At 39.1% G+C, this 19,085-nt stretch overlaps 1 protein-coding gene across 6 annotated transcripts in view; it reads right to left on the bottom strand.

The window, feature by feature from the left end:
- Nucleotides 1-19,085, bottom strand: part of OPA1 (OPA1 mitochondrial dynamin like GTPase) — an 86,962-nt gene that overhangs the window by 24,251 nt on the left and 43,626 nt on the right. For all 6 annotated transcript variants that reach the window (XM_030330677.2, XM_030330676.2, XM_030330674.2 and 3 more), the window contains 8 exons: nt 14,019-14,184; nt 11,916-12,068; nt 10,450-10,558; nt 9,835-9,914; nt 5,729-5,869; nt 3,375-3,491; nt 2,000-2,093; nt 1,387-1,497 (listed from right to left, as the gene is read on the bottom strand). In XM_030330677.2, coding sequence (XP_030186537.1) covers nt 1,387-1,497; nt 2,000-2,093; nt 3,375-3,491; nt 5,729-5,869; nt 9,835-9,914; nt 10,450-10,558; nt 11,916-12,068; nt 14,019-14,184 — 971 coding nt within the window. The remainder of the gene's footprint in view (nt 1-1,386; nt 1,498-1,999; nt 2,094-3,374; nt 3,492-5,728; nt 5,870-9,834; nt 9,915-10,449; nt 10,559-11,915; nt 12,069-14,018; nt 14,185-19,085) is intronic.

The following is a 19,085-nucleotide window of genomic DNA, read 5'->3' as shown; positions in this document are numbered from 1 at the left end:
TCCTTGGGTTCTCAAGGATCTAAGTAAATCTCAATATGTAATCCAAGTACCTGAAAACTAGGACTGCACTAGCATTCAGGAAAGAACCAAATATCCACCACAAACTAAGTGACAAAGTGATCAGTAAGGTCAAGCTAGGCTGGAGGTGTGGGAGCGGTGGCGAGAGGGGAAAGCCCTGTGGGCCTAGTGGAGGTGTTAGAACCTGAGCCGGGCAAAGAGGGTGTTCACATGGGGGTACCGGTGGCCTGGCCCGGTAGTGAGGAGAGTATCTGTGGAGGAGGGCAGTCCAGTCTGGTGCAGGGTACTGGAGCACACATAGGATGAAGAGGGCGTCCTCTAAAAAAAGCAGGACCTGGCTTCTGGTGAGGAGGGTGTCCTTGGGCAGGGGAAGACGTGGGAAGGATAAAGGGGGACATGCCTGGCACACGATGCCAGTGCATGAGCTCAGTAAAAAGGACTCTGTGAAGGGCAACGTGGCAATGGGGTATGGGGTATCAGAGCCTGGATAAGAAGGGCAATGGGGTATCAGAGCCTGGATAAGGTAAAAAGGGTGTCAACACAGGGTGAGGTGCTGTGATGGTGGCCTGGAGTTGGGTGATCAGAGCCTGATCTGGGTGAGAAGGATGCCTGTGCAATGAAGGGGACGGTGACAAGTTTCGTTACAAAGAGGAAGACTGATCAAAGTAAGTAAATATATTAAGGATACTTGGAGCCAGATTTCTCATTGTCAGCAAAAGGAGAAAAACAGAATGAACCCTGTATTACTGAATTAAAATGGAAAGTACCAGTGACAACTTATGGCTTTCACCATAGACGTATACATGTGATTAGGAATACAGGCGTAAACGTGCGGACGTGCATCTGCACATGTACGCACATGTGCGCGCACACGCACGAATGCATACAGCATCTGCTCCCCAGCTCCTTCCACTGAGAGGGTCTGGGAGCAGTGATAGTCCAATGACAATGAGCATTCCTAGGACCCAGCTCTTAATTTCTAACTACCATTCTGCAAAGTAAGGAAGCTGGATCAAAGTACAGGATGAGCACGGAACATCTTGTTACACGGAAGGACAATATCAGGACAACACACGACACTTGAACAGGGTCTGAAGATTAGAGAAGATTAGACGTAGTAACCAATCAGTGTCAACATCCTGATTCTGATGGTTGCATTACGGCTGCTACGAGAAACCTTGGTTTCTAAGAAACACACATTAAAGTACCGCAAGTGATGGGGCTATGAGTTAGCACCTTTCTCTCAGTCAGTGGAAAAAATGTTCTTTGCATGCACATTTCTATAGTTTGAGAGTAACTGGATGAACAAATAATGGAAATGGGGAAGGAGAAAAGGCAGGAAGGTAGAGGGCAGGAAGAACCACTTACTGAGGTCTTCAGCCAGCTGAACTCGTTTGCCAGTGAGCAGTTTTACCTTCTTCTCGCTGTCTTCAGCAAAATCTTCCAATACCTCTTTCACATTTTTCTCTAATCGCCTGACTATTCAAAGTAAACAAAAACTTGAGGAGCTGTGTTTCTAATGAATGCACAAGGATGATAAAATTAGCAGTATTTGGAGGGTAAGTTCTTATTTTTCTCATCGAGTTTGATCTATTAAGTTCAAACTTCCCACAGTTACAGGGAGAATCTTATCATATAATACTTTTATCAGCATAAAACTAATACAATTCTCAGAGACGGTCATATTCTTAAGCCCTAACTCTTTAATGGAAGTGCAGGTTTCTCCCCCAAACACTACGTGAAGCTTAGGAGTCCTTTTCTAACAGAATTTTTGTGTCATGAGGGGAGACTCTTGGTACGTTTTATCTCCCATCTTTCCCAATTATGATTTACTTTCACTAATATTTTCAGGGCAGATTTAATTTTCAATTGTTCTAATAAACCTATTTTTAAAGAAGTATCTTGGCATCATTCTATTAAATGAATATTACTACTATTATTTTTGCTGTCAAAGTTAGAAAGTGGTCCCTCTGTGGCTTACCTTCAGTGTTCGTAAGTTGCTGCCTCAAAGTATTTGCAGTGATGGCAAGCATGCGTTGTATTCGCCAGAACAGGACGACATCATTGCATTCCAACTAAAATATTAGGTCAGTAAGATTACCAGATGCAAATTTAAAAGTGAAAACCATGATCACAAACACATACGACTGACTACTAAAGTTAATACCTATACCCTAAGCTTTAACAAAAAACCTCAGATTTATCTAATACACGTACTCCTATCGCAGATAGAAGCCACCGAATCATTTCTGCTCAGGGTTCACGAACTTCCGCGTGATTTGCATTCAATTTACCTCACTCCTATATAGCTTTGTTTTGATTCCGAGGATAAAGCAAATGAATCTGGGAAGTAGAGAATTTCATGACATTATATACAAGTGGAAATTCACAGCATATACCCTTAATTTGTATTTAGTTTCAGGTAACAACCATGTTAGCTTAAATATGTCCTCAGGTTAACCTCTTTTCTTCGAGCATGCATGCAAGCCAGTTCTGAAATGCAGCTTGTAGATAAAAATAAATTAATGATATGCTTCAAAAAGAGCTTATTCTGTAGAGAGGTCTTCTCAACGATTAAATTACGCAAAACACTTGCCATTTTTTACATAGGTATAGTTACATACAAATTTCCTTTAAGCTGTAGAAAACTCAAAAGCATTTTAGGGGCCTTTGATCACTAATTAATAGAGTTCTTTCAGAGCACTTCTACTTACAAGAAAATGCTCAAAATACATCAGTCTGCTGCCACCTAGCGGTTACTTTGTGAAACATGCCATTACACTGTACAACTTCATACACTTCTTTCAAAGAATTATTTAAAGATTTTGGTGATATAAAGAAATACAATATAGGAAAAAGCACAATAAAAGCTGTTTTTTCAGGATGATGTCCACTATGCAAATGGATTATGTTATACACATGCACACAACTATAAAGATTAACAGACATATAAAAATGTTAACTAAAATTACTTCTAGGTCAGGGGATTATAAGTGACTTATTCCTTAATAAGGAATATTAGTAAGTGACTATTTCCCTTTGCAATTTTCTTTTACATTTCTTTACTGTATTTCCACAACAAGAATGTGTTATTTTCTAATACAAAAAAGTTAATTCTTAAAAAAAAAAATTAAGTGGTGTAGTGCCTGTTCTCTGCACACAAAATCTTATTGTGTGTAAAATATAAAGTGGTAAAAACCTTAGAAAAAATAAGAGGTTATTCTTCAGACATAAATCATATATACTTTTTCCCAGCAGATCAAAAGACTTAAAACTAATGCTAAAGCTATAGTTAACTTTCAAGCATCCAAACAACCATCACTAAAAGCATTTTCCCTGGTTTTTAGACACTTTACCTCAGAATCTACAAAATGCCTTTGGTAGTAGTAAAAGCCTCTTCGACAAAGGTTACAATGGTTTAGAGCTGTTTTCAAGAAATGTCTTCTATAAACTTGGTGCCAAGTATCTTTAATCTAAAATGAAGGAAGAAAACAAAACCAAAGAGTTACTGTACACTCCCCTCAGGTTGACCAAACACATTCTGAAAAGTCATCCACGAAGTTTATTTATAAAAAAGTTAATTAAAACTAGTGGCAGTGTTATTCTACCAACCATTTTTACCCATTAAGAAAAAATTTTTTTAAGACAAAAGATTAGATTTACCACTACTCTGACCCCTTACCAGTTTATATACTTCCAAATATGTAGTGTTTTTAACAACCGTTGTTATTACATTCAAATAATCATTCTGTAGAGTAGATAGGGTTGGGATTATTATCGCCCCTAGTTAGAGGTAAGGGGCCCCAAGGAAAAAGAGGTTGTGAGCCTTATCTAAGGACAGAGTCAGGACTAGGAAGCTGGTCTCAGACCATCAACCCAACAGTTATTTCCTTTCTAATTACTACATCTTGCTGTTACCATAGCAAAATGACTCCTGCCGTGTCATTATTACGTAGTTTGTCAAAGTGTTCAAGGTTCTTGCAAGCGTCTTTTCTAAGTAGACCAGTAATAATTGTACGCAGGAACAACCAGTACAATCAACGCTATGTAACACAGAGGAAAGTGGAAGCTCAGAGATGATGTCAGTATTACTAGCGAATGGGATGGAACTGCGCTAGAATTCACATCTCTGACAGTAGTCCATCTGCTATATTTGTCATAATTATCTTGTTATCTATTTTATAGCTTCATCAAGTGCACTGAAAGAACAAAATGTCTCTTGGAAAAAGGGCTGAGATTTTCTTGCTCAGAGAAAGTCAATATATACAGCCAATCCATATCCTAATATGCAGGCAAAGTCCAAGGATGGATAAATTAAATTTATATTCAACTCATAATTTCATGTAATCATTAGTTTTAATTTCATTTTCTATTTACAAATAATGCTACATGTAACAGCTTTAACTTGCTTTGAGTTTTACCAGTTTTCTTGTTCTGACCTCCTGGGGAATTTAAATTAAATATACTCATTTCTCAAGTGCAAAAATATAAATAGTAGATAATCTTTAAAAGAACTTCTGTGTGGCTCTAAAACTTCTTATATGATTGTTTTCCCTCTTAGAATTATTTTTCTAATTGGGTTTCACTAAGTTAACTTAAGCTAATATTAAAATAAGGTTTTATTTTTATTTTTTAATTTTTTTTAACATTTATTTATTTTTGAGAAACAGAGTGAGACAAAGCGTGAGCGGGGGAGGGGCAGAGAGAGAAGGAGACACAGAATCTGAAGCAGGCTCCAGGCCCTGAGCAAGAGGTCAGCACAGAGCCTGATGCGGGTCTCGAACCCACAAACTGTGAGATCGTGACGTGAGCCAAAGTTGGACGCTCAATCGACTGAGCCACCCAGGCGCCCCTTAAAATGAGGTTTTAATCCCTTACACTCTAACTGGGGTACATAGGCCCAGAAACAGTTATTTTTTTCAAATCTTCCCCAAATAAGCATCATGAAGATAAGCAAAACATAGTCTGTAATTATTTTTATTCTCATATTTATTATGATGATGTGAGGAAAATGAGATAGAACCCCAAGGCACTACTCAATTTAATACAAACTTAACATTCACATTTTTTCTAAATCCACTCATACCTGATTAAGGCACTTTTTTTTTTTTTTTTTTTTTTTTTTTTTTTTAAGAGAGAGAGCGAGTGAGCAGCAGAGGGGCAGAGAGAGAGAGAGAGAAAATCTCAAGCAGGCTCCACACTCAGCGTGGAGCCTGACATGGGGCTTGATCCCACCACGCTGGGATCATGACCAGAGCTGAAATCAAGAGTCAGACACTCAACTGACTGAGCCACCCAGCGTCCCTGATTAAGGTACATTTGACAGAGAAAACATATATATATAAATGAAACACGCTGAAGCAGAACTTCTATTTTGCAATCTGAAACGGCGTAACGTGGTGCAGAGATGTGACTGGGCTTCCCCTCCTTTTGCAAGAGCTAACTGCTGAACATGCCCAGGTACTTCACTTTTCCAAGTCTCAAACTCCTCATTACGAATTTAAGTATTACCCGTAAGAAAACACCACCAAGAATAAATCTCTACTCTGTACACAACCAAAGTGACTGTTTTTACCATCAGCAAAAGTACACGTGACCCAAGTCAGGTCAAGCACTTCTATATCCGAGTAACATGTGAGAAGTAGCAACATTTTACCGCAAGAACAAAGATTAAGGAAGTAAGTTCAGGCTTTTCCGCAATATTTATTACCAAGCTTGGGTCCACTTCTACCCCTCGGGATTCCAGGTTCTTTCGCACTGTGGTTATCTCATCGCTTGCGAGATATGCCGGGTGCTCCTCGTTACACTTCAACATCTTCTCCAATTCGTTCTTGGTTTCGTTGTGGACAAACTTGAAATTGTTTAAAAGAGAATTCTGCTTTAGATGGTTCATGATTTGCTACGCTTATAAAAACAGAGCCCTGATTTTAGTTAAGTACACTGCTCCTGCACAATAGGTGACCAGCCCCACACAGCAAACAAGAAAGAACACAGTCCCCAGCTTAGGATACAGGACAACGGCTCTGGGAAGCAGAATAAACTGGACTTATATGAGGAGAAAGAAACAAACAAGAAATTAGCCACATTTGTTATATATTTTGCTTTTGATGAAACGGTTTATTGTCGAAGTTACAGCACCAGGTAGCTTACTGTATACTTTCTTGACCTTAGAGTAGGATATCAGTCTAGGAAAGAGTACCCTGAATATATGGGAAGAGATAATGTTCTAATAAATGCCTCGTATCTAAGAACTAGATGGCTGTAAGAACTTGCACCTGCTGACAGGCTTCTTTTCTGATAAATATGAAATTCATAGTTGGGATTAAAAAAAAAGATTTCTAATAAAAATTGTGCTTTCAACTGCTTCTGCAAGGTGCTTATCATTCCTTTTTTTAAAATTTACTTTTAAATAATCTTTAAACCCAACATGGGGCTCAAACTCACAACCCCAAGATCAAGGGTAGCACACTCTATAGTTTGAGCCAGCCAGGAGCCCGAAGGTGTCAATCGTTTTTATTATTTATATTTTTTAAATGTTTATTTATTTTGAGAGAGGGAGACAGAACACAAGTAGCAGAGGGGCAGAGAGAGGGAGACAAAGAATCCCCAACAGGCCCCGTGCTGCCAGAGCAGAGCTCAACGCGGGGCTCGAACCCATAAACCGCGAGATCACGACCTGAGCCAAAACCAAGAGTCAGTCGCTTAACCGACAGAGCCACCCAGGTGCCCCGATGCCTATCATTTTTAAATGTACCTCCAATCTCTTCTTTATAACTGTTCATAATCTGAGGACCAAAGGAGGAAAACATATACTAGTGATAAATTTGAAAGTAAGACTTTTATACAGTGCCAAATTATGTTTATCTTTCCTTTTTTCAATCTTTCCAAAACTGCATGATAAAAGAAGCTAGCTTCAAATTCACTGATTACTCTAAACAAGTTACTACCACAGCACTCTGCCCCAAACTGTAGCAAGCTACAGTATCTGAGTACTTCAAGAATAAAATGTAAATGTAAATAACTGGTTTATAAATGAAACTACTAATTAATATTCTCTGAAAACATGACACTTTAGAAAAACTATTACTTAATGAAGAGAAATTTCACATTTTCCTTAAACATCTGCTCTTGGTCTGAGGTAAGAAGGAAATCTTTATTTTTTTTTTAAATTAAAAAAAATTTTAATATTTACTTGAGAGAGAGAGAGAGAGTGAGAGACAGAGAGAGCAGGGGAGGGACAGAGAGACAGAAGGAGACACAGAATCCAAAGCAGGCTCCAAGCTCTGAGCTGTCAGCACAGAGCCCGACACGGAGCTCGAACTCATGGACTGCAAAATCATGACCTGAGCCAATGTCAGCTGCTTAACTGACAGAGCCACCCAGGTGCCCCATAAATCTTTAATTTAGATGATACTCCCCAACTCTTCTTGTCCTGTTTTTACTTCTATCTGTCCACCCTTCCCCACCACCCTGGCTGTTCAGAACACTACTCTCCCATGTATCCTGACCAAGATCTCCACAGTTCAGCTCAGACAAGGTGAGAATGTTCCAAAGGAATGGATTTTTCCCTAGAAAACTAAGGAAAAAGTAACAACATAAAAGCAAAAAGCAGTTTTCAGAGCACAGACTTCTCATTTTTAACGTAGGACAGTCTTAAATTTCTTTTCCTGCTTAATCAATCACTCAAAAAGACAGAAGGAACTATTACACAGCCACCTAAACTTGCAGTGTAAGATGTGGGGACAGTCTCAACCTCTTCCATAATCTGTTTCTCATGGTAACCTCCAGGAATGAGATCTACAACAGTGGTTTTCAACTGGGAGCAGGAGGGGTAGAAAGGTTAGAGAATAAGAACTTGATTCAGTAGGTCTGACAGGAGGCTTTCTTTTGAAATAGAAAATGAAACACGCACATACAAACACCTCCCAAGGCAGTCCTGATGTCCCTCTCCCTACACTCCAAATTATGGCTTCTGTTCTACAGTCTGGGTCTTACGTATGCTGCCCTGAAACCCTGAAAGGAAAAGGGTCTTCTCTGAAGGGTTTCCATATTCCTCTCCTAGGCCACGGATCCTCCCATTAATCTTAAAACTTAATTTTCCACTTCCCTTGCAGGGATCCCCTACAGGTTCAAATTCCTGAGAAAATAGTTTACAACTAGGAATTATTTCTCTCTGAGAGCATTTGGCCACTAGTTGCTGAGGCAAGGTGCCAACATCGATTACTGTGGAGACTTTAGCCTAATTTCCCTAAACCCTGATGGGTGGACACCATTTTCCTTCCAGGTTTACCTGCCTCACACCAGTTCTTTTCAATCATTGCTTCTTCCAGTCTTAAAGTCAGATCATGTTAGAGTCTAATGGCTCTCCTAGAAATTCTTTTCTGATAGACCTCCTCCTTTCAGCCCATGTGTCAAGAGAGATAATTGATGCTCCCTGAAGACAGATGTGATCCAACCGCTAACCCTGTCTACCTCCTCAGGTTCTCTCCACAAAAATCCTATCAGAAAAAAGAGAAGAGGAAGACTGTTCCTTCCCTTATTTATTTATTTATTTTTAATTTTTTAATTTTTTTTAAATGTTTATTTATTTTTGAGACAGAGAGAAACAGAGCATGAACAGGGGAGCAGAGAGAGAGAGGGAGACACAGAATCCAAAGCAGGCTCCAGGCTCTGAGCTGTCAGCACAGAGCCTGACGCGGGGCTCGAACTCATGGACCATGAGATCGTGACCTGAGCCGAAGTCGGACGCTCAACCGACTGAGCCACCCAGGCGCCCCTCCTTCCCTTTTTTAAAGACAAATTGGGACTCATATCTGACAGACAGCTTATGGAAAAAAAAAAAAAAAAAAAAAAAAGTTGATAATATAACTTAATTCTGTATTTAAGAAGAAAACAAAACAATAAATAAATAAGGAAACAGGGAAACAAGAATGATATGTCATTTGGCAATTTTCCATTCTCTTTATCTTCTCTCTTGATATTTCTGTATCTTGCTCTCCTTTCTCTAATTACATGGATTCGGACTGAAAAGAGGACTGGATGCCACCTCTTTTTCTTAGTCATTACTACTTTCACTTGTGCATTTTGATTTTATATCCTGTTTTCACTCTTTGATTTAAGTAATGACTGTAAGAATGAGATGTGGTGTATGACTAAATGCTAGATAGGAAGAGGAGCCATAACAATAAGGAATAAAAAGAAGGTAAGGGATGGGAATTTGAATGATTCATACATCCTCCCTCTACTCATTTGTCAATTTATTTATACTTGCCTTTACCATTTTGTTCTTCTGAAGTGCTCATTAAATATTTATGGAATAAATAAATTCTGTAATTCTAGTTCCTGTCTGAATTTTTATACCTATTTTGGGAATACAACAGCAAAAAATGCAAAAGAACAAAATTATCTGAATAGACAACAGAAAAATCCAGAACAGATGAGGTAAACAAAGTCACTGTATCTTTCATTCTGATTACATTTACTTTACATCCTCTGAAATTCGTGTCATTTTTTATTTTTGTTTATAACTTCAACCTTCATTTTACCTCAAACAAGGAACTGAAATGAACAAAGTAATCAACCACAAAAGGAGCATGGTTCATTTCCCATTTTAGTAACATAGCTACCGCACTTGAAAAAAACAACTTGCTTTTATAGCTTACTATTTATTCTAAAATTTCATTATATTGTAGAAAGGCTGATATAAAACATTTGAAATTATTAAGATTGGTCTAGAAGGCATGCAAAAGTGATATTTTAATGCTTGAATTAAAATAATCAAAATTATATCATAAGACCAGAGATTTGTTTTTTTACCTGTTCTTGGGTCCGGTTTTTCCAGTATAACCATCTCTTTTTCCAATCTGGACCTATCATGTTTTCAATTGCATTTTCAGCTGCAAAATTAAAAAAAACTTTTTAAAAATTCATCAAAAATTTTATCGTTTACCAAGTACAGAGATTATAACTAATATTAAATAGTCTTATTTTATTAACTATTTCAAAGTGCTATATCAATATAAAGTCAGCTGAAATAAAGACAAAAAAAATTACATGATTGATATGGTACATGTAGAAGAAAGGATTTAATTATATATGTTTATAATCTGCGCAAGGTACAATTGGTATTGCAAGGTATACCGTTTCCATAGGTATAGAGGCAAACACTAAAATGGTCTTATAGTTTTTTCAGAATAGGAGTACATATGAACATATGTCCAATTTATTTAATATTTTCCCTAGTTACTAAGCCATTGACTGAAAAATCCCACAAAAAAAATTTAACTATGTTATTAATGACAAAGTTATGAAATGTTACTTTTATTTTTTTTTTAAACTTTATTTTACAAACGTTCATCAAGTTGGATGACCCCCCCCCCCCGCCCGCTTTACCACTGCGAATACTCACAACTCAACCCACGTCCTACTTACTGTCCTTGAGGCGAGCCTGAAGAGCTTCTTCCATAAAATAAATAGCGGCATCCCACTGTTGTTTATCAGATATGGAACGGTCTTCTAAAGCATTGTGCTGGATAACCCTCTGAAATAACAAGGAAAGAAAAACAGCCAATTTTGATCTATCTAGGCCTTATAATCTTAGTAACTGTATTCAAATTGACAGCTTATCAAACATCCAAAAGAACAGATGTGCCTAAAACAACATAAAAGTATGCCCCTTCCATGCAAATTCAGGTCTTATTACCTGCCCACTTGTCAGCTTTCTTCCCCAAAAAATAAACAGTGAAGACTTCTTCCTATCCCAAATTGAGTAAGCTATGTCTAAGATCGAGAGAGGTATGTTACACATGTGACCACATAAAATCTGCACCTAGAACCCTAGTAACTCAGGAGTTAATGATTCAGATCATCGCTACCTCTCCTTTTTGCCATATGATCTGTGTTAGCATTTCCAAAAAAAAACGAGAAAAACAACCACTGTCTCACCGTTAACACCAATGAAAAGTGTAAAGGAGGAAAGCTTAAAAGGTCTAGACAATCATAAGCAAATGTGAGTTCTTCATTATAAGAAAACTGATCTCTAAATTTTATAATTATTGAATGAATGCATGAAAAAGGACACTATTCTCTCAGGAAGCTAGTCTTATAAGGCATTTAACAAGAACGAACATAGCTTTCAAACATGAAAACCAACACTTATTCTAAAATAAATTACAATTATGACCAGCCCACAGTGCGATATGCATTATCTTGGAAAACTGTTCAATCTTTCAACAGTTCTCCTCAGAACTGTCTGGGAAGAGAGCAGGTGCTTAACCAGGTTTGATTATGGTGATGGAACGTTCTACGTAACAAAAGATCTGCTGGAGGTGGTTGGATTTGGTGAAGGTCAGGAGTCAGGCTTTGTAGCAGAGTCAGGGCTTGGGTCTGAGTTTTGCCAAGGACAATAATAGGGCTGCTTAAGAACTAAATAAAATCTGCTTACAAAATACACTGTAGAGTTTCAGGCACCTTGCAAGCATTCAACATGTGGCAGTTAGCATTATTTTAGAAGTCTAACATTGTATGACTCAAATCCACTGAAAACCAATGCATCTAATTCCTTTTATTACCACGAAGGGTAAAATGAGAAGCAGCTATCTGAGCCATCTGTAGATCAGGTCCATGTAATGGCTAGTGGACAACAATTTGTGGAAGTTAATAGAAGCCTCTTTACCGCGAAGTTTGACTTTTTTTCTGAAATGCTAGCCAAGAAAAGAAATAGCAGAGAAATGTTAAAGGGCTAATTACAGATGGTTAAACTATTTCTTTCCCCTCATTATTTTAAATTCAGAACCTAATTGAAATGGTCATATAAAAACAGCTTCCTACAAAAAGATACCAATTTGAGAAATTATATAAAAGCATGAGGCCGACACCTTAACATACAAATGACATACCAAGCTGTCCTCCGCAAAATCATTCCACTTGTGGCGCTTAATACTTTCTTCCTTAACAGCCTCTTTAAGTTTATCAAATATGTCATCATGCTCTTTCCCTTTTGGTTCTGTCATGAAGCGGGAAAATTCTTCTTGTAGGGTCTCCCAAGCAACCTAGATTTAAAAGAAAAAAAGCTGTATTCACAGTACATACTTATATTTAATATGCAACATGACAAACATGTGAATTAAAGCCAAACAGATGAAATAAGCTTATCACAAAGTACATATGAAACCACATACATAAACACTGGCCTAGAGATCTCACACTGATAGCTAGTGGGGTAGATTTGGCGTCCTGACATGTTTTGCTAGACCTACACGGTGTTTTAAATTTTAACAAACAGAGCCAACATTAAAAAGAGAGAGACTTCATATAAAAATCTGTGTTTCCAGCCTCTCTTGAACTATCCGGCAGCACTGTACCCACATTCCTACATAACACTAGCTGGAGCTGAAAAGAAATTGCCCCCTTGACTTAAGGTCTGTACTCCAATCAGCCCCCAGACTTAGTTCACTAATTTATTTCCTTCTGTACAAGAGGTGAGTCTGCCTGCTTCTTTCATTCTGCAGAAAGTTTAAAATTTCATAACGATTTAGTCTTCTTCACATTTGCCTTTATGCAAATATATGAAGCAAAGCATCAATACCTTCAAACAGAACCCAGCAGTATTCAGGCTCTATCACAGCTAACTCCTAATTACCTGGAAGGAAGAGCCCAGTGCCAGAAGTAACGAAGAACTAAATCTACTTATGATTAAGTGGGCTGGTTAATGCTGTGTTTTTTATTTAGCCCTGGTCCTTTTAAACATGAAGAAATCACGGCATAAAAAAGATGGCTGTTCAAGAATATCCAATGAGGTATTAGAATCTATGTTTCCTGACCTTCGGCAGATCCTCATGTCTCTGCCACACCCAGGTGAGAAGGGAGAAGGCGGCAGGAGACAGAATGACCACTTCCATGGCCGAGCCTTAGGATGTGAAAATATCCTACCGTGGGACCGGGGCCACACAGATGTTTTTAGGCAGGTTGTGAGGAGAGCTGGTGAGTGATGGCAGCAGCTCTCTAGCTATTTCAGGGGTAAATGTGTGGAGAACTGACAGGGGTCAGCAGTATGCAGCTTCAGCAGAGCAGCTGCCAGCTCTCAGAAAGAGAAGCTGGAAGAAACTGAGAAAACAGGTGCAGTCAGGGCTGGAGCAGGACAGGAGAGGGGGGAATGACGCCCAAATAATTAGAAGCTGACAAGATAAGTATGAAAAATGAAATTATCTTTGACACTGACTCTCATTTTGTGAACAACCTCACGAAGAGGCACAGGACACACCGCGTCTTACTGAGCGAGCGCAATCATTCTTCAGACTAATACGCGTGGCAGATCAGCTCAGGGGATGCTCATCATCACAGTAACAGCAGCTGGCATTTACTGCGCAGTTACCGTGGGCCAGGTGTGTCTAAGTATTTTATGTATTACGCACATTTACTCCTTATAACAATCTGCGAGGTGGGCAACATCATCATCCCTATTGTACAAGTAAACAGAAAGGTTAAGCACCTGGAGTCCAAAGACCACCCAACTACTACATGGTATAGCCAATGTGTAACAGATAAGCATTCTTTAAGGGACTTTCTTATAATTCTTGGTCTAATGTTCTGGCAGGATCCTAACTAAGGAAATGATTATTTAAGTGCAACTGAGCCCTGCAGAAAATCAATAGATGAAATAGTTCAACCATTAAACATTTTTCTTATGGGATCCTTATTCGCAGAAAAAGTTAAAAACAGTTCACAGTTAAGCAAATTTTGCTGGTTTTGTTAAATGCTATCTTTGGAACAGGACCAATGCCCTCGGACCAACAAAATGCCAATCAGTAAATTTTTATAGTGGTAGTAACTGGTAATAGGATTAAGGCTGACCCCAACACAGAGATAAGGAATAGAGAATAAATGGAGCCTAAAGACTAAAAGGAGAAAAAGTGGCTGTGATGGGAATAAAACCTAAAATTCACGGCTCCTACTCCCTTCACATAATGCTTCTTACCCATTTAATTAAATTATATCCTAACCTCTACTGCTTTATTAGGAAGCTGTTTATCAGTCCACTGTTTAAGCTTGATGTCCACTGTTGTATTAAAAGTCCCTGAATTCATGGTCTGTGCAGCTGGAAGATAGATGTTTTCAATCACATGAGTTGATACTCTTTCCCACAAAGACTGCTGAAGGATTTCCTCCCTGAAATTAGACAAAACAAGTTTCAAAAACATCAAATTTAAATATTATATTGTTTTTAAAAACAGCTGCATTGAAGTATCATATTTACAGTGCTGACATATGAACAAACCTGTGTATCACCACAATCAAGAGAACCAACCTATCCATCATCTTCAAAAGTTCTAGCCGCTGGATCTGCTTTCAGTTACTAGAGGTTGGCTTATATTTTCTAGAATTGTGTATAAATGCAACCATACAGTATATACTCTTATTTTTGTCTGTCTTTCACTCGGCAAAACCATTTTGAGATTTCTCCATATTGTTGTATGTATCAATGTTTCACTCCTTTTTTTAAAAAATATTTTTAAGTCTATTTATTTGAGAGAGAGTGATTGCGAGTGGGGGAGGAGAAGAGAGAGGGAGAGAAAGAACAGGAAGCAGGCTCCATGCATTGTGAGTGCGGAGCCCAATGTGGGGCTCGATCTCACGAACCATGAGATCATGGCCTGAGCTGAAATGAAGAGTCTGCCACTTAACTGATGAGCCATTCAGGCGCCCCTGTCTCACTCCTTTTTATTGCTGAGTAGTATTCCACTGCATGGATCTGTTTACATATTTAGCTGCTATTGGACATCTGGGTTGTTTCCCACCGTTAGTTCTTCCAAATGAAGCCGTAATGAGCTTTCACATGCAAGTCTTTATGGACACATACTTTTGCTTCTCTCAGGCAAAATATCCAGGATTGGAAGAGCTGGATCATTTGGTAGCTACATAGTTAACTTTTTATGATACTGCCAAACTGTCCAAATGGGTGAACTATTTTACATTCCCACCAGCACAGTATGAGAGTTCTAGATGCTCTGCTTCTTGCCAACATTTGATATGGTTAGTCATTCTGACAGGTTTACGGTGGTATCTCATTGCAGTTTCGTTTGCATTTCCCTAATGGCGAATACTTTTAAGCATCTTTTCCTGTGCTTATTTGCCTATACAGACTTTTTATGTATTGACTGAAAAGTGTAGTCCAAGACTGAGAATTTCTAGGTATAATTTTAACAATTTATCAGACCACAGCACAGAGCACAGAGATGTTATGGGATATTGCTAGGTAAAACTGGTCAACACATCATGATAAAGGCAACACTATAAAGGATGCATAACCAAGTTGAGAATCCTGCCTTAAAAAGTACCTTACAAGACCACAGATCTCTAAGCAAGAAAAAAACAACTATTTCAATGAAGAAAAAAACTGAACTCTCAAGAAAATACGTATTTGGCTTCTCCCAAACTAATTTCTACTGCGAGATAATACGACAACATACAAAAAACATTCTGCTTACCAAAAGCGGTCAGCAACCTCAACCGTCTACGACAGCCACTTTTGTAGCAGCAACATCCCGGCTGTCCAGAAGCCAAGATGCAATTTTCTTAGTTGAGGAGCGCCAACACTCCCTCCCATCCAAGACTGCTCACACTCACTTAACATTTTGTGTAAAGTCAAGTGTACTGAGTCAATCGGCTTAGCTGCTGGTTTCCCCTTGCTAACTTTCAGGTCTTTTTTTGGGTTACAAGCAGAAAACAAAAGAAAGAGTGCGAGGAGAGGACACACCACAGAGGACCAGAAGGACAAAGTCAATTTAGTCACGGTGTTAATGACACATAATGATAGGCGGAAAATTTTAGGAGCAGGCTGGAAGAAAAAAAGCTTGTCAGTGCCTCCTATTTGGATAAAATTTTAAACATAAACCCAAGATTTCTGAAAGATAAGCAAAAAACCAGGATCCAGCCTCTGACCACCAGGGCTTTTTGCCACTCCTGCGTCAGAAAAGACTTGGTCTGTTACCTCCTCCCAGGGGTCTGTGGGGGAGGAACTGACATTCCAGACACCCTTTCGAGGAGATAATAACAAAATCCCAGACCACCAAATCCTGACGAGCTTAGGTAATGTTCGCAAAGGAGGCTGTTTTCCAGTCCACCACAGGGAGCTCCTGTCACCCATCCTCACCTGCCCTTTCGTCACCAAGCTGCTGTCCTCTGTCCACACTCCCCCTGCTCCTCTCCCTCATAATCATGTTTATTGTGCCCCCAATACTCTGTTCCATAACAAACAAACCGCTTTACATTCCCACTCTTTCCCCATTCCATATATCCTCAGACCTTTCCTGGCTCTCCCTTCCAGACAGTGACTGTCCTCACATCCTGTTGACTGGAAGGTGCTGAGTTAGGGAGTAGAAGCCAGGTTCCCTTCACTCCAAAATCTCTCCCCGGACAAGAGTCCTCAGCTCTCGTGTAAACTCCAGTGCTGTGAGGCCAGTTTACACCGTCTGCTACCCTGACTTGAGCCCTTGTTTACGTTTCCTAGCATGTTTTAGATGATGGTAGACTTCTCTACTCTAAATTTTGCCATCATCTAGGGAAAAGTCCATAAACACACAAAATTCAGTTAACATTATAGTTCTGCTCATTCACCTCTGTACCTCCAGGATCTTTGTCTACACTGCATGTTAATCAAAACACTTTTCAAAATAGAAATTTCTTCTTTCAAAGCAAAGGACTTACCCTATATAATAACTTCAACCAATACAGAAAAAGTAGTAAGTCCTCCATAATTCCCCTTTCAAAAGTGGTATAACCACTATTCACAGCTTTATTTATCAATAAAACATTTAATGCCTGCATAAATATTTGTGTGTTTACATGAGTGGATCAAATTGCACATACTACGTTAGTTAAAAGCATATTGTACCGTTTTCCATGTCAATTTCCTACATTCTTCCATAGTGTCATCACAGTAATACACTCTATGAATAAATCAAATATGACGTAATTTCAAATAGGAAACGGAAGTTTTCAATTTTTTTACACTAATACAAAACCATGGTGATGATTCTTACGATTCTTATGTTCATCTTTGTCAAATATATCTTCACTCCTATAAATTAGCAGCAATGTAATTACTATGTAGAAATGCACTCACTGTTTAATGAACTTCTCCATTATCTACACATCCAGTCACTAAATCCTGTCAATTCTATCTGCTAGGTAACTCCTCAAATATTTCAAAACTGTGTCCTCTTCTCCATCTGCACCATCCTGACTCAAGTTCAAGCTGCCATCATCTCTCATCTAGTAATTTCAGCAGCCAGTGGCCTCCTTGCTCACTGCCTCCTTCTTCACAGCATCCCACTTGCCCTACTATAAAGATCTTTCTAAACTGCAAATCTGCCCTAAAGATATTCAGTGGCCCTTGGTGCTCATGGGATAAATTCCAAGCTTCCGAACATGGCTTGTATGGCCCTTAATAATCTGTATCTTGTTTCTATCTACTGCTTTCTCTCCTGCCTCTTGCCTCCTTCTATGCTAAAGCTTTAGGTAACAGCCCTCAGCCACCTGTGTCCCCTTGCCTTCTCTCATCTCCTGGCCTCTGCAATTCTCCTGTCACACCACTTTCTTCTTTAAATCCAGGATTATGGGGGCGCCTGGGTGGCGCAGTCGGTTAAGCGTCCGACTTCAGCCAGGTCACGATCTCGCGGTCCGTGAGTTCGAGCCCCGCGTCGGGCTCTGGGCTGATGGCTCAGAGCCTGGAGCCTGCTTCCGATTCTGTGTCTCCCTCTCTCTCTGCCCCTCCCCTGTTCATGCTCTGTCTCTCTCTGTCCCAAAAATAAAAATAAAACGTTGAAAAAAAAAATTTAAATCCAGGATTATGGTATCAGAGATCTTTTCTGATTCCTCAAATCTAAGTCAGGGGACTCAAATGTGAGTTCCCATTTTCCTTTCATTTTTTCAAATTTCAACAAAATAAACTCAGTACTTTTTCTTTTTTTAATTTTTTTTTCAACGTTTATTTATTTTTGGGACAGAGAGAGACAGAGCATGAACGGGGGAGGGGCAGAGAGAGAGGGAGACACAGAATCGGAAACAGGCTCCAGGCTCTGAGCCATCAGCCCAGAGCCCGACGCGGGGCTCGAACTCACGGACCGCGAGATTGTGACCTGGCTGAAGTCGGACGCTTAGCCGACTGCGCCACCCAGGCGCCCCTCAGTACTTTTAACCAATAGCTGTATGCATAACACTGTAGCATTTTTTAAAGTATTTCTATAAATCCAGCCAGCTATCCTTCTAAATGACATATGAAAAAAAGATCTATCTATAGTAACAGTCACATAATGTTAACGATATATCAATCTTATACTTAATGTCAGCAATCAATCCCTGATGATCAGGTCAGGTATATTGTGTGGAAACGCTGAGAGCCTATTTCTCCCTATAATGCAACTTACGTTGAATATAAACCCCCAATAACTTTCTTAAAATATAGTTACAGTAGACTAGAATGCCTTTAATAACAAACTATCATGTTTAGGACATAAAACGCTTGTAACACTGTTTCCAGATCACCAAATATAGATCAAATAGTCCTGGCAATGAAATAATTAACATCTTAGGCATGCACCCTAAAATATCACATAAGGCATTCATTATGCAACAAGAACAAAATACTGCTTAAGGCAACATCAACTATGTCACAAAAATAAAATATTTTGGGTACAATGCAGTTGAATTCAGTGTGGCATGAACAGTTACAATTAGGACCTGCTATTTTGATCTATGTTTGTATCAAGCTTTAGAACCAGGAAAAAAAAAAAAAAGTTGATCTGATAAAATACAGAATCACCTGCTCCAGTGGCTCACAAAATACATCGCTAGCAGCTAGATGTCCTCCTTCCCTCCCCTGCCTTCTCTACACGCACTCTGGAAATATAGGCTTCTCAGCCCTTCACAATTCCCTTCAGCCACCTGCATACTAAATAAACGGTGTTTAACCTCATGGTTCACTTTAGTGCAGGAATACTTTGATTTCAGACTGTTCTGCCCAAACGACACTAACCATTTCATCTGGTGATGCCAGGAATTTACAGAGG

The sequence above is a fragment of the Lynx canadensis genome, chromosome C2, assembly GCF_007474595.2.
Source record: "Lynx canadensis isolate LIC74 chromosome C2, mLynCan4.pri.v2, whole genome shotgun sequence".
NCBI classification, from domain to species: Eukaryota; Metazoa; Chordata; class Mammalia; order Carnivora; family Felidae; genus Lynx; species Lynx canadensis.
This window is presented reverse-complemented; position numbering and strand designations above follow the sequence as displayed.